At 33.4% G+C, this 22530-nt stretch overlaps 1 protein-coding gene across 13 annotated transcripts in view; it reads right to left on the reverse strand.

Annotated features, from left to right (window-relative positions):
- Positions 1–22530, reverse strand: part of LOC145245726 (paired amphipathic helix protein Sin3a-like) — a 173177-nt gene that overhangs the window by 70930 nt on the left and 79717 nt on the right. For all 13 annotated transcript variants that reach the window (XM_080107278.1, XM_080107274.1, XM_080107277.1 and 10 more), the window contains exons 4-8: positions 14591–14693; positions 8921–9090; positions 8187–8391; positions 4542–4724; positions 4015–4101 (exon numbers count right to left, since the gene is read on the reverse strand). In XM_080107278.1, the coding sequence (XP_079963404.1) occupies positions 4015–4101; positions 4542–4724; positions 8187–8391; positions 8921–9090; positions 14591–14693 (748 nt within the window). The remainder of the gene's footprint in view (positions 1–4014; positions 4102–4541; positions 4725–8186; positions 8392–8920; positions 9091–14590; positions 14694–22530) is intronic.

Raw genomic sequence — 22530 nt, forward strand, 5'->3', positions numbered from 1 at the left:
CAGGCTTCACAGAATCTTGAATCAGCTGAATGTTTGCCTTGGCAGTTTATGCATTTCAGTTGTTTGCAGATGGCTTCCTGGTGGTCAGATCCATCTATTCCACAATTTTATTTTTTTACATATTTTACTTATGTTACACCAGTTCTCATAGTGCCCTAACTTCTGGCAATTCTAACATCTAAATGGATTAAGGATATAGATTTCCACTTTAGTTATTATGAACCCGATCTTAATTTGGTTGGAGGTTTGGGAGAGTTAATTGTGAGGATGTTTGTTTTTATTTCTTGATTGCTTTTCTTTAAAGCAACTCTTTACTTCTGTTACAAGGTGTTTTTTTAAAGTTTTGTTTGATTTTATCTATAGTACAATTATTTCTGCATACTTTTTGTTTTAACTTCTTCTATCAAGGTATTGTTACGAGTTGTTTTGACTGATTTTGGAGTCACATTCGCTGTGAGATATTTTTCTATTATGAAGGGTGAGGGTTTGTCATCCACCAATTCAAGAACTATGTATATTGGATAGTTATTGGTTATTTTCTCAGTCTCGCTGTGTTTGTATATTGTCTTTTACCGTATTTAATGACTGGGATTTGTTGTGGCATATGTAAATTGTTTGGGGGGGGGGGCAGTCAGCATATTTTAATGCCCCACAAACAGAGCCTTATAGGGTTGTAAAGCAGTGTGTATCTTTTTATACGATTTCATTATCAGTTCCTTAAATCGGTTTTACAAATCTTTGTAGATATTTCTAAATTTGAGATTTTGCTTGCATATATTTGGTTGGTCATCACGTTCGGTTTCTCCGCATTAGAAAAAACATGTGTAAATTATACCAATCAAGGCTACTGAATAACGATAGAATATTATTTATTTATTTTTTTTTTTTTTTTTTTTTCATAAATCAGTTTCTATTTAACCCATACTTGGAACCCTAACAAGTACTACTACTCCAGGTCAGAGTGGACCTGGGAGTAAGGCAATTAAGGGGTGGCTCCATACTCCCCAAAGCCCACAAACGAAGGCCTCACCATCAGATCGGATATAGTTTAAGGTTATATCCAGGACCACGATTGATGAGGAGGAAGTACTTGCTGTGGCAAGAGATTTGAAGGGTCATGTTGAGACGGTCTACAGCAAAGATTCAAGTAGATTACTTGTTAGTTAGGAAAAGGGAAAGCTCCTTAAGTTTTGTAATGAAGAAATCCTGACACCGCACAAACCTGTTATTTGTTATCTTACACTGAAGAAAAATGAAGTGAAGAGAAAGCTCATTCCTAGGAGAAAAGTGTGGAGGTTGAATGAAAAACACTGAAACCGGAGTTTAAGAGACCAGATTTACTAGAGGACGTGTGGAAGTACAGCAGAAAATTCTGTTGGAGGCGACAGACCAGACTAATGGGTGGATGGAAGGTTTCTCAAGGAATAAGCCGACATGTTGGTGGAATGAGGAAGTTGAGAAGTATATAAAAGTAAAACAGAAGCGTAGGAGTCAGTGAATAAAAAGTTTAGTGAGCATGTGCATGTGGAACCAATGTGGGAAGCAAGAAGAGTAATATATAAAGCCAAGAAAAAAGCTGAGAAAGCAACGTTTCCATATATAATAAAAATATAACCTAAAGAATGAAGTATAAAGGATAGCTGAATAAAGATGGCAAAGATAAACCTGAATACTGTTGAAGAGCAATGCATTCGAAATGGCAATAGAAATGTTTGGAAATGCCACTATGAGAAATTATTGAATAACAAGTCTTCATGGAACCGTGAAAGTCTAAAAGTATCTGGTTCAGCTACAAGAATTCAGAAAGAAATGATACAGAGAGCTGTGAATAAGATAAAGACGGCTAAAGCTGAATGATCTTCACGGTTAACGAATGAAATTAATTTGCAATTTTCCTTTTATTCTGAAAGTATGAACTTATGTTTTAACTTAATTTTTGCTTCTAAATTCATTAAATTCTATTAAAATTTAAAAGAATGTTAAAATATTCTTTTTTATATACAAGCCATATAGCTATAAAAGTGAGAATGTGTGTGTAATGACAATTATCAACCTATGTTCTTAAACTTTTTATCTACAGGCTTGAAATTTTAATGTGAAAAACTTTAATCGGTTTTCATCCGGAAAAAAAAAAAAAAAAAAATATTGCTGGGGGTAAAAATTTAAAAATTGGTATATTGGGGTCATCATATTTTTACCTATTTGCTGTTTCACAAATGTGCATGCATGAATGGCTCATTATGTTAAAAATAAGTACGTTTGAAAACACTTTATAAAGATAGTGGCAAGATGGCCTAATGGTTATTGTACTTGACTGTCTTTAGGTTTTGATCTCAGCTCAAGTATTTTTTTTTTTTTTTTTTTTTTTTTTTTTTTTTACTTACAAGAAATGACCAGTTTAGAAAAAAAAACAATACTCTCATACACGTCCCAGTTTCTGTACGAAATAAAATATAATATTTATGTGTATTTTATGACCAGGCAATGCCAGGCAACCTGCTAGTATGTAATAAAATCCAAAAACAAAAAAAAATGTTTGATCGAAGAAACAATAAAAAAAAATTTTTTTAATTAAAAAAAGGCTGTTAGTAAGAGAAAAACCCAAATAGGATAAAGAGTTTTCAGGATTAAACAAATCTTTGACTTCTATCCACACTATGAATGGTTTGGTTATAGTCAGTTAATGTACTTCCTAACTTCTGACGTGTCTGCTACCGGAAGTGGTAACAATACAAATCAGTTCCTTCACTTTCATTGTTCTTAAGTATTTGTACTGTGAAATGATCTATTGAAATAAAATATAAGAAAAGGACATTATTGAAAAGTATACAATACAAATTAAAATTATACAGATAAAAGTAACATAATTCGTCTTTATTGGCACTTAATAAGAAAATTTATTTTATTTGAAATTTTATAAGAAATATGTGTTTATGAAGTTATAAAAATAAGTTTTCTCTTTAAATTTTAAAAACAAGTTTTTTTTATTTGAATTTTTATAATAAATATGTAAATGAAAGTATAAAAATATCAGAAAAACCTAATAAATAAAAAATAAAAAAATAAAAAATAAAGAAAAAGAGTACACTGCTTCCAGTAGCGCTATGCCAGAAGTCAGAAAATACATTAGCCGACTATAACCAATGGTTTTAATTGAGGTTAGAGGCAAAGGGAGTAAGAAGGGGGAGGGGGGAAAAAAGGAAATGAGAAAGATGAAACTAGAGAATGAAACGGGGATGGGATAGAAGAACGACAAATAAGATCTGGAAAGAAAATAAGCTAGCAATTCAGAAGAAACACAACTCATTTAAAAAGAGAGAATTTGACCGAAAACTATGTTTTTTTATGAATTACTAAAAAGTCGAGAATTCTTATGATAATACAACCACATTCAAACACAAAATACTAACATTTCTCCTCGACTCTTTCACTTTGATCAGGATATTATGGCTTTCTAAAATAAAATAGTTTTACTAGGTCTGATATTTTAGTTTCAATGTCTAGCTTAACCGTTTTTCTTTTTTTTTTTAGGGATGAGGGACTTCATACTTTTATAATTAACACTGAATAAGTAATAAGGTTTTTAACATTAGTTTAGTTCATTTTAAAAATATCAGTTGAGATTAAAAAAAAAAATTAAAAAAAAAAAAAAATTGCTTACAAAAAAAAAAAAAAACTACGATGATCGACATTCGGAGTTTTGTATTTCCATTCAACGGAATTATGCAAACCGTCTACTTTTCATAAAATCCAAATGACATAAGACCAAGATGAAATAAGTGAAACCAACAAAGTTTTAGTCGTTTTTACTTTTTTCCAATTTGAATCATTCATGATCCATTCCACCCTTTCAACTCTTTTGGATTAATTTTTCGAAAAAGAACAAGGCTTTTAGAGATTTAGAGGAAAGAAAAAGAGGCACCAGTTTGACATGTCCAGCTGGTCATTTTTATAAAGTGGAAGTGAGGGGGATATATGGAGGGGGAAAAAAAGGAAGAGGAGGGAATCACTCACCTCTTTCAGATTCCTTTGTTCCTTCTGATAAGTATGCAAAATTTCCAAAAAAGCTTTGTAAACTTCAGGTTGGCCTTGAAATCGATTCTGGGGAGAAGAAAAAGTGTTTAGTATGTCAGAATAAGTATAAAAAAAAAAGATTGATGCTTGTGTAAATTGGATATCTTAAACCAACACATTTCAGGTGAAAACATTATGTACTTACATGTTGAAATTAATATAAATTTTATGAAAAATGGTGCAATAGAAAAATCAATTGTTGAGTTTTACTGTATGTTTAAAAGTGTGGAAACGATCTCAAAATCCAAGGGAGGTAACTGCAATCAACCTGACAAGCCACCATTTCAAAATACAAAATGTTGGACCGTTATTGAGGATAACCTTTTCTAAAAATTAGATCTAGAACATCTTCGATGTGATGTTTTCACCCGAAATGCATTTATTTAAGATTAACGATTTACACAAGCACTGATTTTTCAGAGAAAATTTTGCAAGAAAACAAAAACAAAAAAAAATGGATATCTTACTTTAATTTTATTAACATAGTTAATAGCATGATTGAATTCAACAGGTTGACCGGCTGGTTGCCCTTGAGAATTGTTATGCTGATTTGGAGCAGGGATTTCTGTGTTCACTCGAGATGACGGGTTCTGTGAATGCTGACTGGTTGGACAACCATTTGGAGAAGCACCAGGAACCGGTAAATTTTTCTGTAAAAGAAAAAAAAAAAAAAAAAAAAGAAAACAGAAAATAGCAATTAACAAAATTTGGTTTTCTTCTATTATATAAAGGGAAAATGCTTCTCCCTTTTGTTTTAATTTTCTTATCACTTTGTTTTTCCTGGGGATGGGGCATTCTACTGGATGTCAAACATTCTCCTATTAGTTTGGTTACTCCAACCGAGAGATCTTTTTAAGATTCTAACTATCCCTTTAAGTGCTATTGTTTGTATTTCTTTTGAACTTAGTTCACCAGGTATATTCGCCAAATAGTTTTTTTAAATTCTTTCATTAGCCCGGTTGCTCCTATAATGACTGGTATGATCGATACCATTCTTAAGATTCCAGTTTCTTTTCATGTCATACATAAGATCTTGGTATTTTGTTATTTTCTCCCTCTCTGCTCTGTTAAGGTCAGCATCATTAAGGACACTTACTTTAACTAGGGTTGCCACATTCTCCTTATCCCATATCACTAGGTCAGGCTTAATAGCCCCATTTTCTAGGTATGTAATTGTAGGAATTCTGTGGTCATAGTGGATAGTGTAGGATTTAACTAAACGCCTAAAAACTTTTGTCATCGGCACCAAAGTGGCACAAACATGGTACCATTAGAAAGAGCGAGCTCTCTGACACATATTGAAAAATTGGAAAAATCGTCAATTATTTTATGTAGAAATGTTTTGGTGTTGTTGTTGGGGGGGAGGGGGTGTAAAAACCTTGCTTTCAATGCTGATTGCAAGCAGTGCATGTGCGAATGGTCATTTTGTTTCATTTTAAAAAGGTAAATTCGCAGCATAATAACATCTGTATCATCGTGATCCCATCGATAACACGTTCACTTGCAAACTTAAGTGATGCAAGTTTGCATCCAGCACACTTTTCTTTTTTTTTTAACAACCAGGCAATGCCGGTACCCACCCCCCACTCCAGCAAGTACAAAAGTTAACATAAAAATAAAATTAAGTGAATAAAATTTAAATGGAATTATAATTATAAATTTTGATATTCTTAAACTGAACTTGGGAGTCACAAGCGTCCATTAATGGGATTTCCTTGAACAAATGCCAGTTACACTTACGATGACTTCTGGGAAAATACTAAGATATCTATTTAAGAGAAGGTGAAGAGAGAAGGATACTTTAGAACAAGCAGTCAGAATCATATATATAAGAAATTGAATTTAAACTCTAAATTAGAATTTACAAACTTATTACTCAACAAGGAATAGAGGCTGAAAACTTAAAAATTGTCCTTATTCCATGGAGTTTCAAAGCATAGTCCTTATCCTCAGAAGAAAGAAATAGTTAGCAAAATGATATTCATAGGCTGGCTATAAATTTTGCTAGTCAGCACATGAATTAAAAAGTATAACATGAAAGAAGTCACATTTGTTTGAAATTTGATAATGATACGGACATGTAGTACTGCAATGTAAACAAACAAAATTTAAAGAATTTTTTTTTAAAGTTTTCAGCTTGTATTCTGCGACAAACAACAAATTTGTTGTAAATTCTAATTTACAGAGTTTAAACTCAATTTCTTATATCAATTCTCGATCTCGAATATTAAGCTTTCTCATCTGGTTAGCATTGTCCTATAAATATTAATACCTGCTTTAACTTTACAGAATTACTCAATTTGTAAATTTGGTAAAATTTATATATATAACATAGAAAAATGAGAGCATGAAAAGTAATACAATTACGATTAAAAGTAAAAGGACTAGTTAAAACTGGAAAAGAAAGAGACAAAATGTTCTAGTAAAAAAAATATAACTTTATAACTTAAAATATTGCAGCATTAAAAATTGATTATATAATGTTAAATTGAATTTTTTTTTTTTTAAATTCTGAATGCTGCAATATTTTAAGTTATAAATTTATTAAATTTTTTACTACCTTGTATTTTTTCTTTTCCAGTTTTAACAATTAGTCCTTTTACTTTTCCATGTTTAAAACTTAACATATTACTTTTCATGCTCGCATTTTTCTATGTAATTCATGATTTTTCCAGGATTTGCTTTGTAATATTTTCTTTTTTGTGTTCAAAATCATCTTTTTTATTCCTTTGATTTGTAGGCATAATGAATAATTATTTTTGTATGAAAGAATTTGTTAAATATTTTTCAAAGCAATGAATTTTGTTTTCTATGAAGTTCAATCCATTTTTCTATAAACCTCAATAAATAATGATTTTTAAGGTAAAAATCAACAGTAAAAAAACCAGCAAATACCATTCCAAGCTATGAATAACTATGCAAAAATAGTGGAATTTTTAAAAAAATATTTGGAACAAACTAAAAGTGTTGAAAAATCCATTTTCTTAATTAAACCAGTGAAATATAAAAATTTAAGTCCACAAGTATTTTTTACTTGAATAATTATTAAAATAACCTTCTTCAGTTTAAGTTTTAAATAATCAATTAAAAAATAAACAGAAATAGCAGAAAGTAAATTATATTCAAACAAATCTTGAGAAACAGTTCAAAAATTCAAATTAATAAAAATGATTATAGGTAGTGTAACAGATTTGGTTGCTATGGTAATCAACAGCCGATCAGAAAAAAAATGTCTCGCCATTCCTTACAGATACTGAGAACTTTTGAACAGTTATTTTATTATAACTTTTGTTTTAACTGAACGAAAATTGATAATTTTCCTAATATAGCTGACCTGACCGTAAAAATTGTTTGAAATTTGGTTGCACAATGAGTGAGCAGTGAAGCTTTAAAACAGTTCTAAATGAGTAAAACTAACCCTGAACCATATATACAAACACTACTTGAAATAAGTTATATTTTGATTTTAGATAAACTCAATTTAAAATCCGTTTACCTTATTCAAGCTAAATTTCGGTCATACCTAACAATACATTATCTAAGAAAATGAAAAAAAGAATTATTAAAATCTATTCCTTAATTTATTCTGGACCTATTTCTTATTTTCTAATAATAATAGTCATTTTCCGAATATACCTTTAAATTTCCTTCCTCCTTCATTTCCCTGACTGTACCAATATGCAGAAGTTCAAATGTAACATAAACCAACATCCTGTTTATCTTTTCAAGACATAATCCCAAATAGTAGTCTTTACATCCAAGTGACAATATGTCTTGTTAGGAGTGAATGCAAGTTAAAACATGTTCATTATCAGACATTCAGTAGAACAGTAATTAAAGATTTACTCAAAAATAACCTTTATTAAAGATAAATATTGCATTTTGTACATTTGCTTTTGTCAATCTCCTCTTTCACTGTTCCAGTATTTACTGCATCGCAAACAGCCTTACTACACGCCTATATATTTACCAGCAATGCTTCAATCAAACTACCATACAGTTAAAGATAAAGATTAAAAAAAGAAAAAAAAAAAAGAAAACGAAAGAAAAATATTTGTTGAAAAGTAAACATCAACAGATGGACGAATTTCAAGAACAAGACCGACACCTACCGTGTAACCTGGTCCCGGAGTTGAAGTTGGCAGTGCGCTGTTTGTGATTGATACAACTTGTTGATTTGGTTGAGTCACATTGATTTCATTAGCTTGAACCTCAATTTTATAACCTGGAGGTAAAAATGTGTTGAATCCAACAATCAATTCAGGATGGCCTTTGAATAAATTGGAAACGCGATTTATTACTCCAGGAGTGTCAATTCTGAAAAATAAATTTGGAAAGGCATTTTATATTTGAAAATAGCAATTATGCCTCCACACACACACACCTAAAACTTTTCAATCATCAGAAAACATTTCCAAATATAAAAATCTAATCAAATGGATTTGATCTTGATATTTTATTTATCTTTCTCAAAAATATTTCTATTGATTCTGAAAGATTAAATTCCAATTATTTAAAAAAATACTAATAAATTAAATCTTGTATTATTTGTTTTGATTCCAAGATGGCGACCAACATATCAGACGAAGGTCGATCGAAACGTTTCACAAACAACACTCAAAATGAGTACAATAATCCAATCAAAACAATACAAAAAACCAGCCCTTATCTATAAAATTCAGAACTGTAAAATTAAATCTTTAGTGCTAAAATATTTGAATTTAAAAAAAAAAAAAAAAAAAAAAAAAAAAAAAACCCTTTCTTTCCATGCAATTTTTGAAAAGTCCAAACCATTTTTTTTTTTTTTTTTAAATAAAAAAGGACAAAAAGGCACACAATAACTTACGTTTGAGATTTGAATTCTTTCATGATATCCAAGAAATCGTTATAAACTTGAGGTTGGTTTCCAAACTGTGCCTTTACTTGATCAAGGTAGGACAATGCGTCTTCTACTTTTAATCTTTGAAATTGCTGCTGCTGCTGCTGTTGTCCTTGGCTTGAAGTATTGTTATGAGCCTGAAAAATACCAATAATAATTGTGAATATGTGTGTGTGTGCATGTATGCATGTGTACACAATTATATACAGATAGGAATTGGTTAACCTACAGTTTAGCCATAGCACCATCAGTATCAAGACTGATAAACAGCACTCCGCCCATTGTTATACTGTAATCCTGATAATGTAATTTCCTCAGAAAGTTTCCAGATTACAATAGCCATATTATGCATGTTTGAAAGTCGAACACATGTCTGATGAAGGCATGCTCCTGAAATATTACAATTCGGATCCTTCATCTAACCATGCTGACAGAAATAATAACACAATAAATGTAATATACACACATATATATATGAATTATAAAACTGAACCGTCCGGGCATACTTGCTTGCTTGAATGTTGTCTTCAAGGATTGGACAATTCATCTTTTAAAAAAGATGAATATATTAGCAGGCCACCCAGAATTGCCCGGTCGTAAAATACACAAATATTATATTTTAACTAATGTAGAATTCTTATTATATAATAATAGAGATATCTTAGCACTAAGTGAGACTAACCTACACTCCTCCATCCCCTCTAATTACTTCAACATGCCTGGATATCTCCCACTCTGCCGTAAGGACTGACAGACATATGCACAGGCTTGGAGTATATATTCAAAACACCCTCTCCTTGACTAGAGAAACTAAATTAGAACCGGACGATCAAGCCTTTATTAACATGCAACATAACATTAGCTACTTTTATTTTCTCTGACGCTCTCCCTTGACCCAGGACTGTACCCTAATAAACAAAGTCACTGACAGCATAGATACAGCACTTTCCCTCGACACTAGCACACAAGTGCATATATTTGGTGACTTCAATGTCCACCACAGCAATTGGCTTGGATTTTCTACTCACACAGACGCAGCTGGTACCACAACACATAACTTCTCTATCTCATTCCCTATAACAGATGGTTAGGTTTCCAGCACAAACAACACGCATCACTTCTAGATCTGTTTCTAACCACAGTTCCCGATGACTGTGTAACTAATGCCCACAGCCCACTTGGGAATGCCGATCATGCAGTGGTAATGGTTGAAATAGCCCTAAACTTTAGAACCAAAACTGAAGAGCCACTGCTCAAAACAACAAGATATTATAAAAAGGCTGACTGGGAAGCCATCAAGGATCTCATCAGGGACGCCCCATGGCAAAATATCTTTTCACTTCCTGCTGAACATTGCGCAAATAAGGCCACAGAATGGTTCAAAACAGCAATTGAAGCACATGTTCCCATGCGCAAATTCTATAGCAAGCCCCACTCTCCCCAAGGGTTTACTTCTCCTTGTGCAGCTGCCATAGCGCAAAGGCAGCATGCATACCACAAATGTAACCGACATAAGTCCAGTTCAAACAGGCAGAAGTATATAGAAGCCAAAAGTAACTGTAAGAAAGAAATAGCAAAATAGCGACAGCTGAGAGAGAATTTACTGAAACCACTAAAAAACGCATCGAAGCACAGAAATTAGAAACCTGCGACTTCTGGAAAATCTACAATAGTGTAGTAAATAATGGGCAATCAACAATTCCCCCACTATCCAACAATCATGAGCTTGTTTGCTCTGCAACTGAGAAGGCTAATATGCTTGCCAGTATGTTTGCCTCCAACTCCACACTGGACCCTGCTAACCACCCCCTCCCTGACTTTCCTTTGCGGACAGACGCCACACTAGATGATCTGAAGATCACCCCTTCTCAGGTGTATGCTATCATAAAAAATCTTGCGACTGCAAAAGCATGTGGACCTGATCTCATCCCGGCTGTGCTATTAAAAAAGTGCTCCACCAAGGTAGCTCCAGTTCTCTCCAAACTTTACAACAAATGCCTTAATGAATCTTGCTTTCCTGCCTGCTGGAAAACTGCTTCTGTAGTACCAGTTTTCAAGAATTCTGGCGAAAGAACTGACCCAGTAAATTATCGCCCCATTAGCCTCCTCCCACTTTTTGCCAAAATATTTAAGACCATAATTAACCAAGCTCTAGTCCATCACCTTACAGATGCTAAACTTCTGACTGACCAACAATATGGATTTAGGCAAGCCCGTTCCACAGCAGACATTCTAACTGTAATCTCAGAATGTATATACCAGTCACTGGACAAAGCGGGGGGAGAGTAGAGCGGTAGCTCTAGATATATCTAAGGCTTTTGACAGGCTATGGCATGAAGGTCTTCTCAGGAAAATCACATCATATGGTATCAGTGGTAGAATACATAACAAAATTAAATCCTTCTTAGATAAAAGAAAAATCCAGGTTGTCCTCGACGGTCGTACATCTAAACAATATGATATAAATGCGGGAGTGTCTCAGGAGTTTATCCTTGGACCTCTATTATTCCTAATATTAATAAATGATCTCCCTGACAAAATTGTCTGTGAGATGGGTATATATGCTGACGACACCACGCTCTATAACAGACATGACAGGAAAACAATGAACACATATCTAAAGAAATGGCAGAAACACTAGAATCCGATCTGTAGTGGAATGGGGACAAAAATGGATGGTCACATTCAATGTTGCCAAGACTAAACTTGTTTCCTTCAATAACTACAAGAACGAACCTTCTCTACCACCAATAGCAATGGCCAAAGACTCTTCATCTGAAAGTACATCTTTTAAACTCCTCGGCCTAACACCCACAGGAAACATGAGTTGGAACAATTACATTGAGAGTATCGCCAGAACCACTGCGAAGAAGATGAGTTTTCCCTACCGTGCTAGAAAGATACTAACGCCCAAAAGTATCCTATACCTCTATAAGGCAACCATTCGCCCATGTATGGAGTATTGTTGTAATATTTGGGCTGGTGCATCTGCCACTAGTCTCTCGCTCCTAGATAAGGTTCAAAAGAGAGTCGCAAATCTGATAGGTCTTGCACTGTAATCTAAACTTCAGCCTCTGTCCCATTGACGAAACGTTGCATCCCTCTGCCTGTTCTACAAGTACTTTAACGGTGAATGCTCTGACGAACTGCAAGCACTTGTGCCCCCTCGACATAAATACACTAGACAAAGCCGACAAGCAGCTAAATCCCACCCCTACACAGTAAAGATCTCTAGATGTAAGAGAGTCTTCTACTCCAGTAGTTTCTTCCACAGGACAGCTAGACTTTGGAATTCCCTTCCGGGTCCCTGCTTCCCCAACATGCAGAAGTTCAAGTGTAACGTGAACCGACAGCTCACTGCCCAACTCCCTACACAGTACCCCTGATGCCTATGTCCCTGATAATAGCCCCCTACAACAAAGTGGCCATGTGCCTTGTTTGGGGTGAAAATGTAATAAAAAAATATATATATATATATATATATATATATATATATATATATATAATTTGTTGTTGGCTTTTTTTTTTTTAGCTGTATTAACAACTTCGAAACACTTTAATTTTTATAGAACATATTTATTTATTTTTATTATTAAATATTACGTTCATAGAAGGTATATCTATGGACATGCATGTTTCTAGCTTGAAGCCATCATCAGCATAGATTAATACTGTACATATGAGCCACGATGCACGTAATAAAAAAATGTTTTGGTAGGTAAGTATGAGGATCGAACCCGAACCCTTGAGGCAAAGTTGTAAATTAAAGTGTGAAAAAAAAAAAAAATGTGCAACGTTAACTATTGCCCCACCGCGAGATGCTAACGGAAACACGTTTGAATTTATTTAATTACTTGGATTTGGCAGGTGCCCGTTTTAATGAGTTAATGAGGTCAAGTTTGACTACGGGATAGTATTCCATTTACTGCGGAACGCTTTTTTTAAAAATTATTTTCCCAAGAAGTTATAGGAAAAAGACTAACCCACATGCGGCGAGCGACAAATGTGGAATATTTATCTTCCCGAAATTGAGCAAATTAAATAGACAGGCGAGCTTCATTGTTAACTTTGAGATATTACGATTTTATGTGATATAAAAAGTTTTAAGAAGTTGTTAGGCGACTGACCGCTTCTCTGAAAAAAGCCTTTCTTGGACATACACAAAAAGCGAACATACATTTTCGCTTTTATATATATAGATGCTCTAATTATATAGTACTTCATAAAGTAAAGGATTGGTATAAAGAAAAGGTGAAATATAATTCAATAATCAATTTCCTATATATATATATATATATATATATATATATATATATATATATATATATATATAGTGCATTAATAAAGATGAATACAGCTTATTCTATTATTCTATCTTAATTTGCTTCAGTTTGTGTCGATTCGTTACATCTCTACATGGTCTTGTATAAATTTAAATTTCTTTTCAATAATAAAAATGCTTCAAGCAAACTATATTAACATGAAAGGTGTGAGTTCCATTATAGAAATGTTGATTTAATTTGAATAAAATATGCCTCAAGTGCATTTGAAAGCCAAATCACAACGTAATATTAGTAAAATAAATGTTTTACTTGTTTGAAATTTCAAGCAAATAAAACATTTGTTTGTTTTCTTAATATTACACTGTGATTTGGCTTTCAAGCGCACTTGAGGCGTATTTTATTACATTAACCTCTTTACCCGTATGTCGAAGGAATCATGCTGCGAAACATCAGTACAACTACAGATCGGTTTGGGGAAATGAGTGTCTCCAAATGTAATCCCAGAACCATTAATGTCTGAGACAGGTCAATTTCTGAAGGTAGGCAGTTGTTATGAAAGTTAACAGAACATCTTGAAAGCCACTCAAGAATAAGTGTTAATAGGTAGTGTAATGGAAATTCGATAATGTATTTTAGAGGACGGCTCTTCAAGAATTTGTTAACCTTGAACTTGAAAACGACCATGTAATAGTCAGCAGAGAAGCAGTTTCTTCGTATTGTGCTCCACAGATGAGCAGCTCTAAAAAGAAACTGTTCAAGGAATTTTCACTTAGATTTAGGCATAGATAACGAGTAAGAGAAATTGCTGATGGTTGTTGTTGCTAATCAAGTGTTTGTCGCGATAGACTTACCAGAGGGAATGGGGACCATAGAGTGAAGCTCAACATCTGCCATGAAAATAACATAGCCGAGAGAGGCCGACAATCTTTCTTCTATGAGACAGAGGCAGAGGTGAAAAGGACATCACCCACCAGATACTGAAGTCAGTTTTGTACCCTGTCTAGACAAAAGAGGATGCTCTGAGCAGCTTCTCCCCAGATGTCTCAACAGTACTGCATCCTAGAACGTATTTGATTCTAGGAGATTAAATCATCCAAAATGTGAGAACAACGTTTAAGATAAGAACAGTAATCCAACTATCATCTAAAAAATTCTGAAACAAAATTGTTTAGTCAGCCAGATAGGGTCGGGTTCACCCAAAGTCATTTCTTAAATACAGTAAGTTTTGAAAATATTTCATATGTGATCAATATCATTTCATCGTCTCCTTTTCAATTGTTAAAATACATCAGCTGATATGTAGCATAGCTGATCAAAGCAACCGTTCTCTAAAAAATTAAAAATAAAGACTTACTTGCTGTTGGCTGGGGGGCACTGCAGCAAGGTGACCTCCAGCAGCTGGTACGTTGTGATGACCATGGTGCATAGGAGAGGAATGATGATTATTTTGGTTCACTCTGAAGTTGACAAATAAAAAAAATAGAAATTCAATCAAACATTACAAATATAAACATTCTTTTTCTTAAATCAGATCCGATAAAAAAAACAAAACAAAAAAAACTGAGAATGATATTCATTTATTTATTTGTAAACTTATTTTCATAGTTGACATTTCACTACGTTTCAGCCAACTCATCCTCTGACCTTTTTCAGGCGACAGGATAGTAATGCTGAGTCTCTTAACTTTATCCCCAGCAATTACTGCCTTCCATAGTTGTTGTTTTCTTACGGTTTTGGTCAACTAAACCTCTGGCATGTTTTGGGTAGGATTGAAACCGCCATCTTCAGACAATGCTTACCTGAAACCGTAGAGATTCAACACCTCTATTCACTGCATTACGGCTCCAAAGGGTGATCAAGGCTGGACTTTTTGGTTTTATAATTCAAGTTTTCATTTTTATCTGATCTTCCAGTGTAGAGTCTGTACTGCGTGATTTTATTATATATATATATATATATATATATAAGTTTATTTATACAAACATTAATGGCTACATATGTGCATACATGTTTCTGTAATCACCCGCGTTGGGGGATTACATCTTCAGGCCAAGAATTACCGTCGAAAACTGATATTTCAATCAAAAAAACATTTTCCTATTTCGTTTGTAAAGTTAGAATGTAACGTGGATGGGAGTCATAACTCGGTGAGAAGACAAGTGAGGTCTTTGAAGATAATAAAACATCTTCTATTTCATTTCCCTTTCTCTCTATCCATCCCATCTTTTGGTTTTTATGGCATAAGGTACTTGAGAATTTAGTATTTTTGTCTTACAGTCTGTAAATTAAAAACATTTGCTATGGTCACTGAGTACTGACCGGTGTTTTTCAATCAGCACCCATCCACACACATACAGGCACACACACACACACACCCACACGTTAATACAGAAATTCAGAAGCGGATATATGCTGCTCGTTTTATTTTACTCACACACACGCACTGAAACTAGGCAATAACTATAACTACGCAAGAATAAAATTAAAATTAAAATACGGTAAATAAAACAAATAAAAAATAAAAACATATAAACAGAAGAATAAACAAAGCCTCGAATGTTATCTAAACTCCACATGTACATATATATTAATATACTTATAAATGACGACACCCTGCTACACCCGCGTATATATATATACACACACACAGACATATAATGGTCATATACAGTTATGACATGTTTACATCCATACCTAGATATGTAGTAATATCCTAATAGTAATATTCTAAAACCCGTGGATCCCAACTGGATACATGTCCTCATAAATCAACCTATATATATATATATATATATATATATATATATATATATATACACACACACACACACATATACATACACATAGATATACACATATATATACACATACACACACTTACATATACATACAGGCACACGTACACACATTTATATATAAGTACAAATACATATATACACATACATATACACACACGTGCACCAGCATACACACAATGCATACACATTCAGACCATCCGCAGGTGCAGACAACATCCCCATCTACTCGTGTCTCCACAGACGTATACAAGACACATACACATATATACCAACACAGACCACCGCATACACTCACACGCACAGGTACACACAGAAACCCGGTCACTCATAACGCAGGAAAACACAGCAATACATGCACAAATGCAAAGACCTTTTTCAATAATAATAAGGTGCCTTTTTTAACCTCAGTAGCGTGGTAACCCCTCTATATATGAAATAGCATGCCACTACATTCACACAGGTGTATATATATATACATACATAACATATATACAAAAGCATTCAGACACCCATACATACTTGTAATATACATTGCTACAACTATCATATACGAGACAGCCTCTTATAATCGTACAGAAATATATATGCATATATATATACATACATACACATATACAAATACATCGATATACATACATATGCATACACACACATATATACATACAAACATAGACGCATAATAAATACACTTATACATACTTACTTACACAAAATTCAGACATATATGTGTACCCTGCCACCAAATAATACATCTAAAGTAGAAATAGACATGAATTTATTTACTACATAATTATCCTTTTCTATCAAACTCCACACGCATAGTTATATTACACGGCCCCACGCGTTTGTTACCTTTTCCCACGTTGTATGTTTTTTTTACTACGTAAAAATTTATAGTGAATTCCGCTTGAAGTTCATAGGCCTATCTTCATATTAAGCAAGCACTCTTTGGATGGTTAGGCAGATATACATAAGATGTATAACGATAATATATAATAACGATAATATATAATAACATATGACAGAAATCAGAGTATTTAGGTTATACAAACTGAGTATAGAAGCTTATATGTTGTAGTACTTACCTTCATCTTTATTCATTCACCCTTATTTTTTTTATTCCCTTTTCCTTCATTCACCTTTCATTCCTTACTTTCTTTCATCTATTTATTCATTTATCTTTTTCTTTTTTTTTTTATATATATATTAAATTAATCTTCCTACCCAGGTATATAAAGATCATATATACATACATGCATGCATACACCCCAAAATATACATATGCATACATTATTCTGAGGTTTACCCAAAACAATCTATTACTCGTTTGGTTCAAATATACTTTCATACAGGTATTTATTTAGGTTAGTAATATTATAACTGCTTGATGAAGTAGAATATTAAGCGACTTATGCAATTCATACGGGTAGGATCATAGTTGCGACCTCACTTATCCTCTTTGGGGGGGGGGGTTATTTGATGGAGGTTAGTTGTGTTCTGGTCTACTAATTTAGAGTTCTTTAAGTGCGTGTATTCTGAAATGTTTGCAGGATATAGCAGTTTCTTGTTTAATATTTAATAATTTATCCCTATCTTTAAATCTAGTTATCATAAGTTTTTCTGATAAGCATAATGGACATGGTGAGTTCAATGAGTGGCAAGTATTGGCCCTTCTAATAATCTTCCATTCTATACTAGGTGTTTTATTTTCTCTAATTTCCAGTAATATAACGATAAGGAAGTGTCCTTTTCATATGTTTGATTACTCATCGAGCGTGTATGTCCATAGAATCTATTTTTGAAAGTCATTTGGGTACTCCCTATGTAGAACCTTTCGTTCCTTGGGTTCTCTACCGGGAATATCCTAGCTTGGTATACCACTGATGAGGTCAGACATTCATTTTTTATTGGGCATTCTCCAGGCTTTTGGCAGTTACACTTATTCACAGCCGTGTTTGCACTAGTATTTACACCTTCTCTATTAGTCATCCTTAAGATTCTTCCATTATGTTTTTTTATAATCCTTTCTAAGTTATCACTACAGCTATAACTTAATGTATTTTTATTAAAAATTTTATGTAATATATTATTTGGTGGGAAATGCTTGTTAATAAGTTGTAAAAATTTTGTACCAAGTTTTGTTTTCAACATAATATTAAAGGGGGATGTGAACCAAATAATTTTCCTACTACAATTTCTAGATCCATTTGTGCTAGCGTTAGTTACTTTATATTTTATCTCTATGTCCTTATACCCACTATTTTTAAGTGCTGTATTATAAATAGCTTTGCAATCATTGAAAGTTACTTCAGATGAATTGTTACTTATTCTACTTTCAATAGATAATGGTATATGTTTAATAATAGATGGTGGATGGTTAGACTGTGGGTGTATATAAATAGGATTAGCGTTATCCTTCATATATGGTTTATAAGTATTTGAATCAAGATCTAAAGTAACGTCAAGGAAATTAACCTGTTTTAAGTTAGCATTAACTTCTACTCTTAGGCCAAATTCTTTCATGTCCCTATGGATTGCTCTCCTAACCTGATCACATTTAACACTTGTAGCATTCCTCACTATTATTAGCCCATCATCACAATATAAGCCCATGTCCCTTCTATCAATAATATTATCTTTTGTTAAATTATAAATGATATAAAGTCCAACGAGATCTGTTGCATCTGCAGAGTCCAGTGATCCCATTGACACCCCGAAAAAGTCGTTTTGCCCATTTTTTGCCCATTGTTCTCCGTTATAGACAAGGACAGTTGTGCGGCATTTCGTAATGATATCAAAATCCTCATCGGAGACATTGGTATAGGTCTTAGCAAATTCAATTGCCTTTCCAAAGAGATCCTTTGTGATTGACGGGTAGTAATCCATTATGTCAAATTACACGAAGGCACATTTTTTCTTGTTGGCAATGTTAAGAAACCATTTTACAGGATCTGCCATATTTATACATAGGTTCAGGTTGAATTGCCGTTTTAATTCTAGATTGATTTTCTCTAATATTCTTTTACTAATTTTTCCAATTTCGGGTCTGGTTGGGTTGATCAAATTCTCAAACACCGGTCAGTTCTCAGTGACCATAGCAAATGTTATTAATTTACAGACTGTAAGACAAAAATACTAAATTCTCAAGTAGCTTATGCCATGAAAACCAAAAGATGGGATGGATAGAGAGAAAGGGAATTGAAATAGAAGATGTTTTATTATCTCTCACTTGTCTTCTCACCGAGTTATGACTCCCACCCACGTTACATTCTAACTTTACAAACGAAATAGGAAAATGTTTTTTTGATTGAAATATCAGTTTTCGACGGTAATTCTTGGCCTGAAGACGTAATCCCCCAACGCGGGTGATTACAGAAACATGTATGCACATATGTAGCCATTAATGTTTGTATAAATAAATTTAATATACCTGCTCTGTTCACTCATTGAGCACTCTTTGGTAGACACATGTTGTTTCATTGGATGTACTTCTAGGAAACTAAACTCTACTGGCTATATATATATATATATATATATATATATATATTAATGACTTAGCATTCCAACTTCGTCGCAGTTAACCACCTGGTGACGGCCAGAGGATGAGTAGGCTGAAACGTGGTGAAACAATTATGAAGATGAGGATAACAATCTGCAAATACAAATTACTCATCTCAAAGATTCCCAATTAAAAAGAAACATCCTATGAGAATGATGTTCAAAATTATTTTGAATAATATAAGATAATTGATTTCCTAGTTTTGAGAATTTAATTGCCCAAAACTTGGGTGTATGAACATGGACAGTTATTTTTCCCAAAAGTTAGAATCTTTTTTTTTTTTTTTTATAAGTAACACTGATGAAACTATGGCAAATATCTGTTCTCATTGATTCTATACTCAAATTGTATCAAGCTGAAGGAGTAATTACTTGTGAATTAAATGTGCAATTTCAAATTGTTCACAATATAATACATGAATTGCAAACATACAGCAATTAATGTAGTGTTCATTTAAAATTAAACCTATTTAAAAAAATTAAATTGCAGAGAAATCTTTGATGTACCTACCCACCACAGAATAAAGATGTGAAATTCCAAAAATCATATCACTTGATCAAGTATTTTTTTTATAAAACGTGGCAGGTCAAAACACTGTCTTGCTTAGTAAGGAAATTTGATTTTTTTCAGTTAAAAAAAAGTAAAAAAATACTTGATGAATATGACATTTTCGTTCTGTGACAGGTACATAATATATGAAGGATGTTTTTTTTTCTGTATTTTTGTTTTGAAAATAAGTATAATTCTAAATAAGCACCATTAATTTAAATAGAAAACGTTAGTTTGAATAGTTTTGAAATATCGGTTCAGTCATTCCCGATTAATAGAATATCCATCATATGTTCAAGAACTCTATGAGACTTGCCTCTTTAAAAGGGCAAAGTTAAACCAGGGTCCCATACAAATTTTCAATATCCATTTTCAACATTGTCCAAGGCCATCTCCAGACAAAATTCAATTTAAAAAAAAAAAAAAAAAAAAAAAAAAATGGAGTCTTTACAATCCACAACAATTCTAAAAGTGGTAAAAAAAATTAAATGTGATCGTAGCAAATAAAAATTACTTTGTAATCTGCCAGCATCATTTGATGTTTTTTTTTTTTTTTAAAGTAGTTTCAAATGCTTTTTATTTCATCTTAAATATTAATTCTCTTTATGGCTTTTAAATTGCCAACCAATATTGCTACCATCTGGTTCACTTTATTCAGCCCATCCAACCTTATTTTAGGTTATTGCAATTTTTTTTTTAAGGGGGGGGGGGATCGCCATTGGAGAGTCCTGTTGACGGAAGTTTTTTTGTTTTTTGTTTTTTTTTGGGGGGGGGGGCATTTTTATTTATGGCGGCCACAGTACCCCCCCCCCCAGTGAAAGCAAAAATAGAGATTCTTTATTTTTTTTTTTTTATTTTTTTTTACTCATCTTCACTCTCAACAAGGCAAATTGTCAGTTGGATGTAAGAGGCTACTAATTGGGCCCATGCCTAAGAAAGGTGAAAGATTAAGATGGTGGTTTATGTTGCATTTGAACTTCTGCATGTCTACAGTTAGGGAAGCAGGTAGCAGGAAAGGAATTCCAAAGTCTACCTGTTCTAAGGAACAAATTATTAGAGTAGAAAGCTTTGACATTTAGGGACCTTAACAGTGAAGGGGTGAGATTTTGTTGCTAAGCAGGTTTGTTGGGGATATGTACATCGAGAGGGCACAAGTGCAATGAGTTCATCAGAGCACATTGCCTAAATGTTGCAACAATACTCCATGAACGGTGGCTTTGTACAGGTACAGGATACTCTCAGGTGTGAGTAGTTAGTTTTCTAGCACGATAGAGGGAGTCCATCTTTGCAGCAGCCTCTGCAGTGTCCTTAATGCATTTGTTCCAGTTCATATTTCCATATGTCAAGCCAAGCCATATGTTCCAGTTCATATTTCCATATGTCAAGCCAAGGAGTTTGAAGGATGAATTCTCAGGTAGGGAGTTATTTGTCATGGATATCGAGAGGGGTTTTGTAATTGTTAAAGGAGAGCAGTTTAGTCTTATTAGCATTAAATGTTACCATCCATTTACATCTCCATTCCACTATGGTCTGGAGGTCGTTTTCTAAGAATTCAGCCATTGTCTTGGATTTGTATACATCCGTTCTTCACTCATACATGTTATAGAGTGTTGTATCATCAGCAAATATACCCATCTCAGACACAATATCATCTGATGAGGATGTTGATAATGATATTGATGAATATCAGAAATAATAATGGTCCAAGGATCAACCCGAGGCACTCCCGCATTAATGTTATGCTGCTTGGATGAACATCCATCAATTACAACCTGGATGGTCCTATTGTCTAAGTAGGATCTAATTATATTTAGCATTCGTCCAGTTATACCACGATTTAATTTTCATTAGCAGCCCTTCATGCCAGTCAAAAGCCTTGGATATATCAAGAGCTACAGCCCTGGCTTCACCAGCCTTATCCAGCATGGTATATGCGTTCAGAGATGACTTAAAATATCTGCAGTAGAACAACATTTCCTAAATCAGTACTGTTTGTCAGAAAGAAGATTAGCTTTTGCAAGGTGGTGGACTAGTGTGCGATTGATTAGCATTTTTAAGATTTTAGCGAAGAGTGGGGGAGGGCTGATAGGACAGTAATTGAGAGAGACGGTCCTTTTTCAAGGTCTTTCAAGACATTTTCCTTATTTTCAAGGTAATAAGGCCTTTTCAAGGTAAAAGTCAAATTTCAAGGACTTTTTAAGTCTATGTGAATCATGTAAACAAAAGGTTAATTTTTTAAGAAAATCTAAGTTTCGTTGCTCTACTGCTATGGGAAGTGGGTCGGGGCATTACTTATTGTACGCCCCTCGTAGCTCCTCAGAAACGGGCACATAGATTAGGACAAAAATTTTGTCTCAGTCCAGTATGCTCTCTTTCTGCAACTGAAGA

This window comes from Euprymna scolopes, chromosome 23, assembly GCF_053919585.1.
Source record: "Euprymna scolopes isolate OS-2025 chromosome 23, ASM5391958v1, whole genome shotgun sequence".
In the NCBI taxonomy this organism is placed as follows: Eukaryota; Metazoa; Mollusca; class Cephalopoda; order Sepiida; family Sepiolidae; genus Euprymna; species Euprymna scolopes.